The 15,493-nt window shown below is 44.3% G+C and overlaps 4 protein-coding genes across 5 annotated transcripts; 2 read left to right on the forward strand and 2 right to left on the reverse strand.

Moving 5' to 3' along the window:
* Nucleotides 1-23: 23 nt before the first annotated feature.
* On the forward strand, nucleotides 24-4,871 carry LOC136491313 (dihydrolipoyllysine-residue succinyltransferase component of 2-oxoglutarate dehydrogenase complex 1, mitochondrial-like). The gene is made up of 13 exons (XM_066487580.1): nucleotides 24-287; nucleotides 1,668-1,725; nucleotides 1,800-1,839; nucleotides 1,976-2,043; nucleotides 2,135-2,209; nucleotides 2,304-2,359; nucleotides 2,443-2,487; nucleotides 2,657-2,923; nucleotides 2,997-3,091; nucleotides 3,581-3,671; nucleotides 3,747-3,857; nucleotides 3,994-4,188; nucleotides 4,275-4,871. Exons 1-13 carry the CDS (start codon nucleotides 165-167, stop codon nucleotides 4,464-4,466), a joined length of 1,416 nt encoding a protein of 471 aa, XP_066343677.1. The 5' UTR covers nucleotides 24-164; the 3' UTR covers nucleotides 4,467-4,871.
* An 859-nt stretch (nucleotides 4,872-5,730) lies between these two features.
* LOC136494713 (uncharacterized) lies at nucleotides 5,731-10,224 on the forward strand. Of its 2 annotated transcripts, XM_066490892.1 has the most exons (5): nucleotides 5,731-5,808; nucleotides 5,964-6,113; nucleotides 8,004-8,049; nucleotides 8,442-8,945; nucleotides 9,028-9,714. In XM_066490892.1, the coding sequence occupies exons 4-5, from the start codon at nucleotides 8,442-8,444 to the stop codon at nucleotides 9,712-9,714; spliced, it is 1,191 nt and encodes a 396-aa protein (XP_066346989.1). In that variant the 5' UTR covers nucleotides 5,731-5,808; nucleotides 5,964-6,113; nucleotides 8,004-8,049. The 2 variants fall into 2 exon arrangements, 1 of the variants encoding a protein (XP_066346989.1); XR_010768664.1 differs by lacking the exons at nucleotides 8,442-8,945; nucleotides 9,028-9,714 and adding an exon at nucleotides 9,926-10,224.
* A 75-nt stretch (nucleotides 10,225-10,299) lies between these two features.
* LOC136492261 (uncharacterized) lies at nucleotides 10,300-10,764 on the reverse strand. Its single transcript, XM_066488341.1, has 2 exons — nucleotides 10,450-10,764; nucleotides 10,300-10,365 (listed from the first exon to the last, which is right to left on the reverse strand). Exons 1-2 carry the CDS (start codon nucleotides 10,762-10,764, stop codon nucleotides 10,300-10,302), a joined length of 381 nt encoding a protein of 126 aa, XP_066344438.1.
* A 213-nt stretch (nucleotides 10,765-10,977) lies between these two features.
* LOC136490934 (uncharacterized) lies at nucleotides 10,978-12,655 on the reverse strand. Its single transcript, XM_066487137.1, has 3 exons — nucleotides 12,644-12,655; nucleotides 11,747-12,250; nucleotides 10,978-11,664 (listed from the first exon to the last, which is right to left on the reverse strand). Exons 2-3 carry the CDS (start codon nucleotides 12,248-12,250, stop codon nucleotides 10,978-10,980), a joined length of 1,191 nt encoding a protein of 396 aa, XP_066343234.1. The 5' UTR covers nucleotides 12,644-12,655.
* Between the last annotated feature and the right edge of the window lie 2,838 nt (nucleotides 12,656-15,493).

Below are 15,493 nucleotides of genomic sequence, written 5' to 3' on the forward strand. Positions count from 1 at the left end.
CACAATACCATGGTCCAGCCGTCAGCAAGTCATGTTGGAAATTCGCTCGCACGAGCGGCGCAGAGGCACGACGAGGTGCATGACTAGCGGATGAATCCAGACCTGCGGTTCCCGTCGAAGGCGTGTGTCCATCCATCCTATGGTATTCGTCCCCACTCCAGCCTATGGCGTCGGCGGCGATGATCCGGTCTGCTGCCCGCTCGCTCCGGCTCCGGCTCCGGCAGCCCCTGGAGCAGCAGCGGTGCCTTCTGGCAAGGCAATTCCTCAGCAGCTCCGTACCAACCGAGGTAAAGAATCTCCTCCTCCAGCCTCCTCTTCCTCCTTGTTATTCGGGCTCGACTGGTTAGGGTTTGTCGAGATAGGCGACCTGAACTGAACTGAACTGAACACCACGGCTGTTGTATTGGGCCCAGGAATTACGGATCTGTGGAATTAATGGCGCATGCTAATTTAGTTGGACCCAATCACCTGAATTGTCCACCTGCTGTCTTAGATTAAGAAAGGTGGTTCTTTTGGGGCTTTGCTTGAATTCCGTTTGACTGATTGCCAAATTTCTTTGGTCGCTTTTAACTGCAACTCAGATCCGTCTTGTCTTGTTTCTATTTGGCTGCAGCCCCTGTGTATTAGTTAGTTTTAGGGTTACGATTGGGTTTGCCCAGGAAGGGAAGCTGGGGCTGGCTGGCATGGCCACTGCGGTTTATTGGGTCAAATCCATTTGGCCCAATCTAGCTTCCTTAGCAAACCCTAACTATAAGACATGCCATTGCTGGCCCCTTCACTCCCGTCCCTCACACACACCACACCTCCCTCCTTTCTCTCTCACCACCATGCTCTATCGGCAGGGCTTGCGCGGACCACCACGCTCCATCAGCGGCGGCGCGGGGGCTGGGGCCGAGCCCCTCCAGCAGCGGCGGTGGCATGAGGCTCGCGACGGCCGACACAGATCAAGGGTGGCATCTGGGCTTGTGGCCGAGATCTAGGACCGGGCTGCGACGCGTGCGGATCCGACAAGGAGCGGTGATAGCGCACGGATTGGGCGAGCAGCGGTGGCAGCGTGTAGATGGGCTCAGCAGGCCGCTTTGATAGGCTCGCTGATTATTTATTTAATTAATTTATTAACAGAGGCAGGTATTATTTCTGCCTCTATAAATTAGGATTTACAATGACGCGGAAGTAGAGACGGACACCTGCCCGCCTCCATTAACACTTTGACCGCCTCAGAAAATTCTTACAGTAATAGTAGTGGATGGTAGACCAACAGCTGTCCTGTGGAGGCCAACTAGAACCAGCGAAGCTGTCACCGCTAGGGGCGGAGGGAGGGGCTGGGCTGAAGAGGGCCAAGCCAACCCCCCCCCTCCCCCAATGGTAGATGAATTTCTCTTATGCACATGTTATTTTGCTATATAATTAAGCAAAAATATTGATGCACATGTTATTTTGCTATATAATTAAGTGAAAATATTTATGCACATGTTATTTTGCTATATAATTAAGTGCACTAAGTCTTCTTGGTTATGTGAAATCTCGGAATTTCTACGCCATTTCCATTTCATGTTTGTAGCAATGCTAATGCACAAATGATACACAAAGTATAAGCTTCTATAATAGTATAATTTCAGTAATCCTCCACTTCAATTCTCTTCCTCACTGTTCTGATTTACTTGCAGACACTAGGCCTCCTAAGGAGTTCTACACATGTCAGAAGCTACAGCAGTCAACTTTCTGGTTATTACTCTGACTACCCCTATTGTTAGTATTTGATCTCAACTATTGACTATAATACATGCGTTTTTCTCCAGCTTTGATTCCAGCTACTTCCCAATGCTCAGATCTGACAAGGTAAATATCAGATAGCATGCTCTAGTTGATGAATATAGATGTCATTACTAACCTCATGCCAAATATTTTTACGTCTGTCTCCCTTTTTATACATGTATGTATTACATTATTGTAATATTGTAATTGAATTTTGTAGAAAACGTTGTTACTTACCTAATCCCTCTCTGTACCAAGTCTGGAGTAGGTCATTTGCTTCAGACAACGGTGAGCCACAATAGCCTTTTGAGGCGGATAGTGTTTGACAAATGTGTTCCTTGTTATGCGTTTATAAAGTTCTGTTTTTCGTTCTATATAGGAGACAAGTTTGAGGCTGTTGTGCCCTTCATGGGTGAATCTGTAACTGATGGAACTCTTGCTAACTTCTTAAAGAGTATGCTTCCACCCCCCCCCCCCCCCCCCCCCCCCTCTCTCTCTCTCTCTCTCTCTCCTTCCCTGTGATAACATTTTCTTTTTCTTATATACAGAACCTGGAGACAGAGTCGAGGCCGATGAACCCATAGCGCAGATTGAAACTGATAAGGTATTGGAGGCTTCTGTTTGAACATTAGTGGAACTTCGTATTTGCTAGTGGCCATAACCGCATGACTTTTCCTTTTGTTCCAGGTCACTATAGATGTTGCAAGTCCTGAGGCTGGTGTTATTGAAAAGGTGAATTGTTTTACTCCTTCCTAGCTTCCAGTCTACTTTCATGGCAATGCTTTACCTTTACTCTGCAGATGTCAGGAATACACACTCATATACCATGCTTATCTCCTCGTTAACAGGATCAAAAGCTGTTCACATACTAAGTGTTGCTATTTCTGACTGTTGTTTACAGCTCATTGCTAGTGAAGGTGACACAGTTACTCCCGGCACTAAAGTTGCAATCATATCCAAGTCTGCTCAACCTGCTGAAACACATGTTGCTCCATCTGAGGAAGCAACTCCAAAAGAATCATCACCACCTAAAGTTGAAGAGAAACCAAAGGTAGAGGAAAAAGCCCCAAAAGTTGAATCTCCCAAGATGCAAGCACCAAAGCCAACTGCACCATCAAAAACGTCCCCTTCAGAACCACAGCTCCCTCCAAAAGAACGAGAGCGGAGGGTAAGGCCAATATTATCCAATTACAGAGTTCAGATGTTGAAGGACATGCACATATTTTACCATGATATTGCAGGTGCCGATGCCAAGGCTCAGAAAGCGTATTGCAAACCGGCTTAAGGATTCTCAGAACACCTTTGCAATGCTGACTACATTTAATGAAGTTGACATGTAAGTGTTCTCACGTATTCCTTCCAGTAGATTTCTGTTTGATCAGTTTATATTTGTGCTCCTGTCATCATTGCAACTGTATAAAATGGTGACACCTGTTTCTGTCTTACCATATTTTAAGCAGTTCAAAGATGTGGCCTGTATTCAGGCAATAAAGAATGTAATCTGTTGAGCTACATGGCAATATATTGATCACTTATCCCTACCTATCGCCCTGAATTAACAAACATGTGCTAACCTATGTTAGATGAAAATATATATGATTATCCTCTATATGTATGAATGCTTATAGAACTTAGTTTTTTTTATTCAGTAACACTGACAAAAAAATCCTGTCATTTATTGGGCAAATATCTGGTGTGTCGTTGTGCGGCTCAACTTATTTATGTTCTTTTATATGTGGACTTCAATAATTATCTTTTGGCATGCCATTATGATTCCTTGAAGGCTGTATTGGTGTTTTTTTTATCTTACGATTTTATGATGCAGGACCAATTTGATGAAGCTTCGTTCTGATTATAAAGATGAATTTGTCACAAAGCATGGTGTCAAATTGGGCCTAATGTCTTGCTTTGTCAAGGTACTTGCCAGTCTGTGTTGCAAAGTTTTTGCACCGAACATTTATATGGCTGGCTAATTCTATTTATTTTGGCAGGCTGCTGTTTCTGCACTTCAAAACCAGCCAATTGTCAATGCTGTCATTGATGGTGATGACATCATATACAGAGACTATGTAGACGTCAGTGTTGCTGTTGGCACGTCCAAGGTACCATATTGCTTGCTTGCTACTCTGGTGACTGCTGTCTCATCTACTTTCTTGTACCAAAAAAAGCCAAAATGGCCTATAGTTTGGGATGGAGGGAGTATTTACTATGTATATAACTAATTGGAATCTTTTTCAGGGCCTTGTGGTTCCTGTTATCCGGGATGCTGATACCATGAACTTTGCTGACATTGAGAAAGGGATAAACAACCTTGCAAAGAAGGCAACTGAGGGGGCGCTCTCAATTGATGACATGGCAGGAGGAACATTTACCATCTCTAATGGTGGTGTCTATGGAAGCCTCATCAGCACACCTATCATCAACCCCCCACAGGTAACTGCTGCACATTTATCAGTAGTGACACATTTTGTAACATGCAGATGTTTATTGATCTGAAATGTGATCTATGTGAATTGCAGTCGGCAATTCTGGGGATGCATTCCATTGTGCAACGCCCTGTGGTTGTGAATGGTGACATCCTCGCGAGGCCAATGATGTACCTCGCGCTGACATACGACCACAGGCTGATCGACGGCAGAGAGGCTGTCTTCTTCCTGCGGCGCATCAAGGATGTGGTCGAGGACCCCAGGAGGTTGCTGCTTGACATATAAATTCATGCACAAGCGCTCCCCTGCCAGACTGTTTTGTGCTTATCTGGAAATAATACCATGCAAATTTTTGACTGGTGAAAAAGAATTACTTCCTCAGGAAGACAAAATCTGAGCTGAGGATACCGTGAGGTTTTTCTCTATATAATCGTAGTAGAGAGCAGCAAACTCAACTCAATGTGAGGTCATGTTTAATTTTCGGGATGTTCCATTTCGGGATGCAGTTCCCAGTCATTTTTATTTACCATGCAAGAGTAATAGAGGCTGCTGCAGTTTTGTTTGTTGGTTCACAATTTCGCCTCCAGCTAGCCAGTCTGCAACTAAGGAGTCTGGGTTGTATAACCTGTTACGTTAAAACGGTGCTCCAATCGCTCGCTTTGTTGAATGGTCTCGACGTTTGCTTTTTTTTACTCTAGCTGTCACGTTTCCTGTGGCTACACGTCCATCTAGGGCCTGTTTGGGATGGAGTAAAACCAAAGGAAAAGTGGATGAATCGAGTCCAGAGGAAAGGTCTATAGGGTGTTCGCTTTGAGGAATGGTAGTCTATTTTCTTTTCTTATTTTGTTTGGTTTAAGGAATGAAATGGATTGGTGTACCATCACCTCATTTCTCATAAACTTACTAAGGAATAAAGTCATTTCACCAAATTTAATGCATCATCTTATTAGAATGATTTGATTTCTCCGACCACACCCTCTATTAGGCCTACTTTGGCAGCAGGGGATCCCAGTCGTTTCCCCGTGGAGGAAGCCCCCGCGGATAATTTCCACGCGCCGCCACTCCGACCTATTTGGAAGCACGTGACGTTGGGGTCTCCGCCCCGCAAGACCCGGGTTTCTACGGGGAAACCTGTCCGGCCTCGTCACACCGGGCGGCATTCCCCGACGCGATTCGCCTCTCCTCTCGACTTCTCGCGAGTCGCGACTCGCCTCGACTCACTTCTCCTCCGTCGCCGCCCCTCCGCCCTCGCCCCGACTCTCATCCGTTGCCGCCCCTCCGCCCTCGCCTGGACTCTCCTCTTGCCATCCCCGTCACCGTCCCACCCACCGTCCCCTTCCGAACCGTCGTCGTCCCCGCCTCCACATCGGCTTCGTCCCCTCGCTGGAGAAACGTGACCGCCGCAGCTGCTGAAAGGTCCCAGCTCCAAGATCCACTCCAGTTCTTCTCGGATTTGTCTTCCCTCCGAACGAAGGAAGGCGATCTCGATCTGGAATGCACCCGCCTCGACTCGACTCTCCGTCGTCGCCTCGGCTCCTCCGTCGTCGCCTCGTCGCCTCGGCTCCTCCGGCCTCGACTTCTCCTCCGTCGCCATCACCTTGCGGCACCAGCATCTACGTCTCCGCAGGTGAGCTCGCTTCCACTTGCATCTCCCTGCACCGCATCTAGGGTTCCTGATCCTATCCTCACACGTTTCCTGTGGATCTTGGGACTGTGGATGGCCGCATCTTCCTCCCCACTCCGCCCTATGCATCCGCTCGCGAATCGCGACCGCTCGCACAGCTCTTCATCCGCCGCCCGCCGACCCGACCACGACGGCTCCACAACTACTCCGTGACTGACCGGCCTCGTCGCAAGATCTGGTGAGCCATTGTGTCGTCCGCGAGCAACACCGACGTCGCCAGCAACACGACACAACCTCTGCCTCTACAAGTTAGTCTTCTATCCGCATCTCACACCCCTTCTTGTAGATCTATGGTTTCTTGTTTGTGATTCTATGGTTTCTTGTTTGTGATGTGAAAATAGATGTGAAAATAGAACTCAATTGCTTCATGTAGCTTAAAGTTTCCAATTTGCCGCACATGAAACATTCTTCGGGCCTTGTCCACTTTTTCTTCTTCAGTTGAACTCCACATTGTATACGGTCATGTACTGCCATCCACAGAAAGATCTTCACCTTCAAAGGAATATTGCATTGCCATACTGTCATCATACAACGGTCCACAACGCCTCCATATGTCATTAATCTATACAACGATCTAGAAGTATATTTCTTGGTTCTTTCCAGGCACCAGAAAACCTCATCTTTGCCTTCATACAGTTGAATATCATTCAAGAGATCTAGAAGGGAACTCATTCCTCAACCAAGATGTCATTCAGCTGTCACCTGAACTCTATATGCCACTGACCATTCACACAAGCCTTGGCCACCTCTAAATCTGGATGTGACGCAATTCTGAAAAGATTAGGATCAAGGTGACAACATCTGTCTGATGGTGTAAGATCATCGTCCAAAAGACGTCGCTACTCCTGGCACCTGTGTTGTATTTTGTTTTTGGTTCCCCTCTATGCCATAATCTGGAACTTGACATGCAATGGAGGCACTTAGGTGCCCATGTGAACTGCCTTAAGCTCTTAAATTTGTACATATGAAACTTTGACAAATGGATGTAATGTATGTTTAAGAAAACCAAATAGTATAGCTATTAACGTGAGCTCTTCTATCGATTGCATCTGGTGCTTGTGCGAGCCATGTCATTTGCCCTTCTGAGTAGAGAGGATCCTTGGTGTAAGACTTTTGAAGTTTATTTGTGTCCGTGAGCAAACATGCCTATGCCTGATTGCCTGCCAACTTGTCTAATGGAGGTCTGCCTAGAGCCTGGTTGCATTTTATTTGTGTATAATACCTTGCGCAAAATACAAACCTGGTAGCCAGTAACATTCAGTAGTAGGTTAGTAACCTGACAAACAATTTCTGCAATCTGCACTAATAAATAAAAACATAATTTAATTTATATATTGGCATAAGTAAATTTGTGTAATACCATTTCGCTTGATTGGCACTCATCAAGGTGCTGTCTTCTGGCCCTTTTTCTGGAATGCTAAATTTTATTATAAGGATCATTGGGGATTTATGGCGATACTTGTAAGATTCATATACCCATGTTCCCAAATTTCCAATTACATCGGTTACATTTACTTGTTTTTTGGTTCCTTTTCTTGGTTCAGATGATGTCCCCCCACCCCCCACCCCCCTGGAGACAGGCTTGAGCCATGACGGCTTATATAGTTATATAGTCCAGAGTACTATTCAATTTCAGAACAATTTGTTAGTCTGGGCCAGCCCACCAGCAGCAGTATAGACAGCCCACCAGATCAATAGACGGGCTCTTCTGCCCCTTCCGTAAATTCATGGCAAAGCATATGCAAATTACTCCTACCTTGAGAGAACCGCTATGACGATGCAGCGCTTTACTAGCTTGATCAACTGGAGTTTATAGTCATCCGATCCGATTCGGTGTCCACAACATCAATGTGCAAAGTCCGGTGGAGTCCTGCTGCCTAAGTTATCCCTAAGTTAAATTGAAAATCTTGTGCTTACTATATCTTACTGGTTGCTATAATTTTATCCCTAAGTTAAATTGAAAATCTTGTGCTTACTATATCTCAACTCATGTAAAACCTCTTGCAAAATCACCACACCTTCTAAGATGTTCCTTCCTGGTATAAATGCTGTTTGGAAAGGACTAATCACTTTGTCAATTACAACAATCAACCTTAGGGTCAGAGTCTTCGACTAATGAGGGCATGATGCTTTTGCAGGAGTGATTTTCTGCTGCATCTTGGGACGGGGTGACACTGGTGTCAGGTTAGTTCCCCCCACTGTTGTCTTTTCCTAATTTGGCTGTCGTTTTTGTTGTCAGTCATGTTCTAAAAAAATTGAATGCATGCATGCCTGGATGAGTAGGTGCTGCCTGGATGATTAGGTGCTGCTGTCTGATTAGATGTTTTCTCCACTTTTTTAGACTTTTAATACTTCTTGATGCTACTATGTGAGTTGTTGTTGATTTTGTACAGAGAACTTTGTGGTATGGATGAGATTTTAATACTTCTTGATAGCAGTGATAGTTGAAGTTTATTTTCTGTGATGTGCTTGAGTTTATTACATATGACACTTGTGACTTGCTGTGCTTGAGTATTGGCCTTGTGCCTTTTATTTTATATATATGTAATAATATAATTTCATATATGTAACACTAGATGGCTTCTTGGGAAGAGCTTGCTAGAAATTTTTTGTTGGAAGAGGAAGAAGAAGATGAGGAGCTATTCTTTATTCTTCTCCCTGCTGTAATGCCCTTTCTCGACGAAGAGAAAACACCTAAGCATACCTCTTCTCTTCCTGGTGCTAAAAAGGTTAAAGAGATTCTCGAAGGACACGAGAATTGGTGCAAGGAAGAATTTAGGATGGAGGCTGAAATATTTAGAGCTATAGCAAACTTTCTCAGGGCCGAGAACTTGCTGCGTGACACACGTGGTATGAAGATTGAGGAGCAACTTGGTCTTTTTATGTTCATGCTCTCTCATAATGCAAGCACAGAGAGGCTAAAGAAGGAGTTTCAACATAGTGGTGAGACAGTGCATAGGAAAATATATGATGTCTTCAATATCATTCCAACATTAACCCAAAAATTCATCAGACTTCTAAATCCAAGCCACACACACATGAAGATTACATGTGACCCTAGATTTATGCCATTCTTTCAGGTCGGTTAATACATACAGTACACTTTCCTTAATACCATTCCTAAATACAATCCAAATTTTTAGTAAATTTTCTTACCTGCAGAACTGCATCGGCGCTATCGATGGTACACATGTCCCAATCACAATTAGACAAGACAAGGCCAGTCCCTATAGAAATAGGAAGGGGACACTATCGCAGAATGTTATGTTTGCCTGTGACTTCGACTTGAAGTTCACTTTCATCTCATCTGGTTGGGAAGGATCCTCATCTGATGCAGGAGTGTTGCGGTCTGCTCTTGGCAAGGGATTTACTGTGCCAGCAGGCAAATTCTATCTTGTAGACGGTGGATATGCAAACACACCATCATTCCTTGCTCCCTACCGAGGAGTTAAGTATCATCTCAGTGAGTTCAGGAGACGTGGCCAGAGGGGAAATGCATATGCCAACTACAAGGAATTGTTCAATCATCGGCATGCGATTCTTCGAAATCACATTGAGAGGGCCTTTGGGGTTCTCAAAAAGCGGTTTCCAATTCTGAAAGTGGGGACACATTACCCAATTGAAACTCAAGTTATGATTCCAGCAGATGCTGCTGTGTTTCACAACATCATTAGAGGGTTGAATGGGAGTGAAGAGTGGCTAGACATCCTACCTGATAATATCAACCCATCAAATTATGTCGACATGCCAGAGGGAGACACTAACTACCCAAGTGAGATGGAATCAAACCATGGAAATACCCTACGAGACCAGATAGCCCATCAAATGTGGGCTGGCTACAATGTGTAGGAAGTAGTGTTTGGAATGTAATTTATGAGTTATGAGTTAAGTATTTCTGTAATACATTATGTGATGCAACATTCTATAATAAATTCTCTAATATATTCTATAATATGTTATGAGTTATGTATTTCTGTGTGATGCAATATTCTGTAATAAATTCTCCAGTACATTCTATAATATTTTATGAGTTATGTATTTCTGTAATTATTTCTTGTAGCAATGTCGAAGGCAAGGGCTACATGGAACTCTAGATATGAGAAAGGGCTTGTTGACATTATGAGGGACCATGTGAACATCCCCTTGTTCAGGGGTCAGAATGGATGGAGTGGAGAGGGTTGGAGAAGTATCTCAGAGAAGTTTACCCAAATGTATCCTTTAGCATGCTTCACAAAGCAACAGCTACAAGAGAAGGAAAAGGAGCTAAAGGGCAGCTGGAAGGCGATACATGTAGCGTTAAAGGATAGTGGTGTTGGTTGGAATGACTCATTGGCCATGGTAATTGCGGAACCGGAAAAATGGAAGAAACTGATCAATGTAAGATTTTTTCACTGAACCAAAAAATTGTTGCCATATTCTGGTTGCAAGTACTAACTATGCTGTTGTCTCAGAGAAATTTCTAGCAAGCTTCTTCTGGAACCTAGCCATTTTTCCATTATCCTATTTAATACCAAGACAATAGCATAGTTAGTACTTGCAACCAGAATATGGCAACAATTTTTTGGTTCAGTGAAAAAATCTTACATTGATCAGTTTCTTCCATTTTTCCGGTTCCGCAATTACCATGGCCAATGAGTCATTCCAACCAACACCACTATCCTTTAACGCTACATGTATCGCCTTCCAGCTGCCCTTTAGCTCCTTTTCCTTCTCTTGTAGCTGCTGCTTTGTGAAGCATGCTAAATGATACATTTGGGTAAACTTCTCTGAGATACTTCTCCAACCCTCTCCACTCCATCCATTCTGACCCCTGAACAAGGGGATGTTCACATGGTCCCTCATAATGTCAACAAGCCCTTTCTCATATCTAGAGTTCCATGTAGCCCTTGCCTTCGACATTGCTACAAGAAATAATTACAGAAATACATAACTCATAAAATATTATAGAATGTATTGGAGAATTTATTACAGAATATTGCATCACACAGAAATACATAACTCATAACATATTATAGAATATATTGGAGAATTTATTACAGAATGTTGCATCACATAATGTATTACAGAAATACATAACTCATAACTCATAAATTACATTCCAAACACTACTTCCTACACATTGTAGGTAGCCCACATCTGATGGGCTATCTGGTCTCGTAGGGTATTTCCATGGTTTGATTCCATCTCACTTGGGTAGTTAGTGTCTCCCTCTGGCATGTCGACATAATTTGATGGGTTGATATTATCAGGTAGGATGTCTAGCCACTCTTCACTCCCATTCAACCCTCTAATGATGTTGTGAAACACAGCAGCAGCTGCTGGAATCATAACTTGAGTTTCAATTGGGTAATGTGTCCCCACTTTCAGAATTAGAAACCGCTTTTTGAGAACCCCAAAGGCCCTCTCAATGTGATTTCGAAGAATCGCATGCCGATGATTGAACAATTCCTTGTAGTTGGCATATGCATTTCCCCTCTGGCCACGTCTCCTGAACTCACTGAGATGATACTTAACTCCTCGGTAGGGAGCAAGGAATGATGGTGTGTTTGCATATCCACCGTCTACAAGATAGAATTTGCCTGCTGGCACAGTAAATCCCTTGCCAAGAGCAGACCGCAACACTCCTGCATCAGATGAGGATCCTTCCCAACCAGATGAGATGAAAGTGAACTTCAAGTCGAAGTCACAGGCAAACATAACATTCTGCGATAGTGTCCCCTTCCTATTTCTATAGGGACTGGCCTTGTCTTGTCTAATTGTGATTGGGACATGTGTACCATCGATAGCGCCGATGCAGTTCTGCAGGTAAGAAAATTTACTAAAAATTTGGATTGTATTTAGGAATGGTATTAAGGAAAGTGTACTGTATGTATTAACCGACCTGAAAGAATGGCATAAATCTAGGGTCACATGTAATCTTCATGTGTGTGTGGCTTGGATTTAGAAGTCTGATGAATTTTTGGGTTAATGTTGGAATGATATTGAAGACATCATATATTTTCCTATGCACTGTCTCACCACTATGTTGAAACTCCTTCTTTAGCCTCTCTATGCTTGCATTATGAGAGAGCATGAACATAAAAAGACCAAGTTGCTCCTCAATCTTCATACCACGTGTGTCACGCAGCAAGTTCTCGGCCCTGAGAAAGTTTGCTATAGCTCTAAATATTTCAGCCTCCATCCTAAATTCTTCCTTGCACCAATTCTCGTGTCCTTCGAGAATCTCTTTAACCTTTTTAGCACCAGGAAGAGAAGAGGTATGCTTAGGTGTTTTCTCTTCGTCGAGAAAGGGCATTACAGCAGGGAGAAGAATAAAGAATAGCTCCTCATCTTCTTCTTCCTCTTCCAACAAAAAATTTCTAGCAAGCTCTTCCCAAGAAGCCATCTAGTGTTACATATATGAAATTATATTATTACATATATATAAAATAAAAGGCACAAGGCCAATACTCAAGCACAGCAAGTCACAAGTGTCATATGTAATAAACTCAAGCACATCATAGAAAATAAACTTCAACTATCACTGCTATCAAGAAGTATTAAAATCTCATCCATACCACAAAGTTCTCTGTACAAAATCAACAACAACTCACATAGTAGCATCAAGAAGTATTAAAAGTCTAAAAAAGTGGAGAAAACATCTAATTAGACAGCAGCACCTAATCATCCAGGCAGCACCTACTCATCCAGGCATGCATGCATTCAATTTTTTTTAGAACATGACTGACAACAAAAACGACAGCCAAATTAGGAAAAAACAACAGTGGGGGGAACTAACCTGACACCAGTGTCACCCCGTCCCAAGATGCAGCAGAAAATCACTCCTGCAAAAGCATCATGCCCTCATTAGTCGAAGACTCTGACCCTAAGGTTGATTGTTGTAATTGACAAAGTGATTAGTCCTTTCCAAACAGCATTTATACCAGGAAGGAACATCTTAGAAGGTGTGGTGATTTTGCAAGAGGTTTTACATGAGTTGAGATATAGTAAGCACAAGATTTTCAATTTAACTTAGGGATAAAATTATAGCAACCAGTAAGATATAGTAAGCACAAGATTTTCAATTTAACTTAGGGATAACTTAGGCAGCAGGACTCCACCGGACTTTGCACATTGATGTTGTGGACACCGGATCGGATCGGATGACTATAAACTCCAGTTGATCAAGCTAGTAAAGCGCTGCGTCGTCATAGCGGTTCTCTCAAGGTAGGAGTAATTTGCATATGCTTTGCCATGAATTTACGGAAGGGGCAGAAGAGCCCGTCTATTGATCTGGTGGGCTGTCTATACTGCTGCTGGTGGGCTGGCCCAGACTAACAAATTGTTCCGAAATTGAATAGTACTCTGGACTATATAACTATATAAGCCGTCATGGCTCAAGCCTGTCTCCAGGGGTGTGGGGGGTGGGGGGACATCATCTGAACCAAGAAAAGGAACCAAAAAACAAGTAAATGTAACCGATGTAATTGGAAATTTGGGAACATGGGTATATGAATCTTACAAGTATCGCCATAAATCCCCAATGATCCTTATAATAAAATTTAGCATTCCAGAAAAAGGGCCAGAAGACAGCACCTTGATGAGTGCCAATCAAGCGAAATGGTATTACACAAATTTACTTATGCCAATATATAAATTAAATTATGTTTTTATTTATTAGTGCAGATTGCAGAAATTGTTTGTCAGGTTACTAACCTACTACTGAATGTTACTGGCTACCAGGTTTGTATTTTGCGCAAGGTATTATACACAAATAAAATGCAACCAGGCTCTAGGCAGACCTCCATTAGACAAGTTGGCAGGCAATCAGGCATAGGCATGTTTGCTCATGGACACAAATAAACTTCAAAAGTCTTACACCAAGGATCCTCTCTACTCAGAAGGGCAAATGACATGGCTCGCACAAGCACCAGATGCAATCGATAGAAGAGCTCACGTTAATAGCTATACTATTAGGTTTTCTTAAACATACATTACATCCATTTGTCAAAGTTTCATATGTACAAATTTAAGAGCTTAAGGCAGTTCACATGGGCACCTAAGTGCCTCCATTGCATGTCAAGTTCCAGATTATGGCATAGAGGGGAACCAAAAACAAAATACAACACAGGTGCCAGGAGTAGCGACGTCTTTTGGACGATGATCTTACACCATCAGACAGATGTTGTCACCTTGATCCTAATCTTTTTAGAATTGCGTCACATCCAGATTTAGAGGTGGCCAAGGCTTGTGTGAATGGTCAGTGGCATATAGAGTTCAGGTGACAGCTGAATGACATCTTGGTTGAGGAATGGGTTCCCTTCTAGATCTCTTGAATGATATTCAATTGTATGAAGGCAAAGATGAGGTTTTCTGGTGCCTGGAAAGAACCAAGAAATATACTTCTAGATCGTTGTATAGATTAATGACATATGGAGGCGTTGTGGACCGTTGTATGATGACAGTATGGCAATGCAATATTCCTTTGAAGGTGAAGATCTTTCTGTGGATGGCAGTACATGACCGTATACAATGTGGAGTTCAACTGAAGAAGAAAAAGTGGACAGGGCCCGAAGAATGTTTCATGTGCGGCAAATTGGAAACTTTAAGCTACATGAAGCAATTGAGTTCTATTTTCACATCTATTTTCACATCACAAACAAGAAACCATAGAATCACAAACAAGAAACCATAGATCTACAAGAAGGGGTGTGAGATGCGGACAGAAGACTAACTTGTAGAGGCAGAGGTTGTGTCGTATTGCTGGCGACGTCAGTGTTGTTCGCGGACGACACAATGGCTCACCAGATCTTGCGACGAGGCCGGTCAGTCACGGAGTAGTTGTGGAGCCGTCGTGGTCGGGTCGGCGGGCGACGGATGAAGAGCTGTGCGAGCGGTCGCGATTCGCGAGCGGATGCATAGGGCAGAGTGGGGAGGAAGATGCGGCCATCCACAGTCCCAAGATCCACAGGAAACGTGTGAGGATAGGATCAGGAACCCTAGATGCGGTGCAGGGAGATGCAAGTGGAAGCGAGCTCACCTGCGGAGACGTAGATGCTGGTGCCGCAAGGTGATGGCGACGGAGGAGAAGTCGAGGCCGGAGGAGCCGAGGCGACGAGGCGACGACGGAGGAGCCGAGGCGACGACGGAGAGTCGAGTCGAGGCGGGTGCATTCCAGATCGAGATCGCCTTCCTTCGTTCGGAGGGAAGACAAATCCGAGAAGAACTGGAGTGGATCTTGGAGCTGGGACCTTTCAGCAGCTGCGGCGGTCACGTTTCTCCAGCGAGGGGACGAAGCCGATGTGGAGGCGGGGACGACGACGGTTCGGAAGGGGACGGTGGGTGGGACGGTGACGGGGATGGCAAGAGGAGAGTCCAGGCGAGGGCGGAGGGGCGGCGACGGATGAGAGTCGGGGCGAGGGCGGAGGGGCGGCGACGGAGGAGAAGTGAGTCGAGGCGAGTCGCGACTCGCGAGAAGTCGAGAGGAGAGGCGAATCGCGGCGGGGAATGCCGCCCGGTGTGACGAGGCCGGACAGGTTTCCCCGTAGAAACCCGGGTCTTGCGGGGCGGAGACCCCAACGTCGTGTGCTTCCAAATAGGTCGGAGTGGCGGCGCGTGGAAATTATCCGCGGGGGCTTCCTCCACGGGG

The sequence above is a fragment of the Miscanthus floridulus genome, chromosome 11 (assembly GCF_019320115.1).
Source record: "Miscanthus floridulus cultivar M001 chromosome 11, ASM1932011v1, whole genome shotgun sequence".
In the NCBI taxonomy this organism is placed as follows: domain Eukaryota; kingdom Viridiplantae; phylum Streptophyta; class Magnoliopsida; order Poales; family Poaceae; genus Miscanthus; species Miscanthus floridulus.

Coding starts and splice junctions, on each gene's coding strand:
- LOC136491313 (XM_066487580.1), top strand. CDS start 165: ATGGCGTCGGCGGCGATGATCCGGTCTGCTGCCCGCTCGCTCCGGCTC. Junction 1,840..1,975: donor CAATGCTCAGATCTGACAAG/GTAAATATCAGA, acceptor TGAATTTTGTAG/AAAACGTTGTTACTTACCTA. Junction 3,858..3,993: donor TTGCTGTTGGCACGTCCAAG/GTACCATATTGC, acceptor AATCTTTTTCAG/GGCCTTGTGGTTCCTGTTAT.
- LOC136494713 (XM_066490892.1), top strand. CDS start 8,442: ATGGCTTCTTGGGAAGAGCTTGCTAGAAATTTTTTGTTGGAAGAGGAA. Junction 8,946..9,027: donor GATTTATGCCATTCTTTCAG/GTCGGTTAATAC, acceptor TCTTACCTGCAG/AACTGCATCGGCGCTATCGA.
- LOC136492261 (XM_066488341.1), bottom strand. CDS start 10,764: ATGTCGAAGGCAAGGGCTACATGGAACTCTAGATATGAGAAAGGGCTT. Junction 10,366..10,449: donor AATGGAAGAAACTGATCAAT/GTAAGATTTTTT, acceptor GGTATTAAATAG/GATAATGGAAAAATGGCTAG.
- LOC136490934 (XM_066487137.1), bottom strand. CDS start 12,250: ATGGCTTCTTGGGAAGAGCTTGCTAGAAATTTTTTGTTGGAAGAGGAA. Junction 11,665..11,746: donor GATTTATGCCATTCTTTCAG/GTCGGTTAATAC, acceptor TCTTACCTGCAG/AACTGCATCGGCGCTATCGA.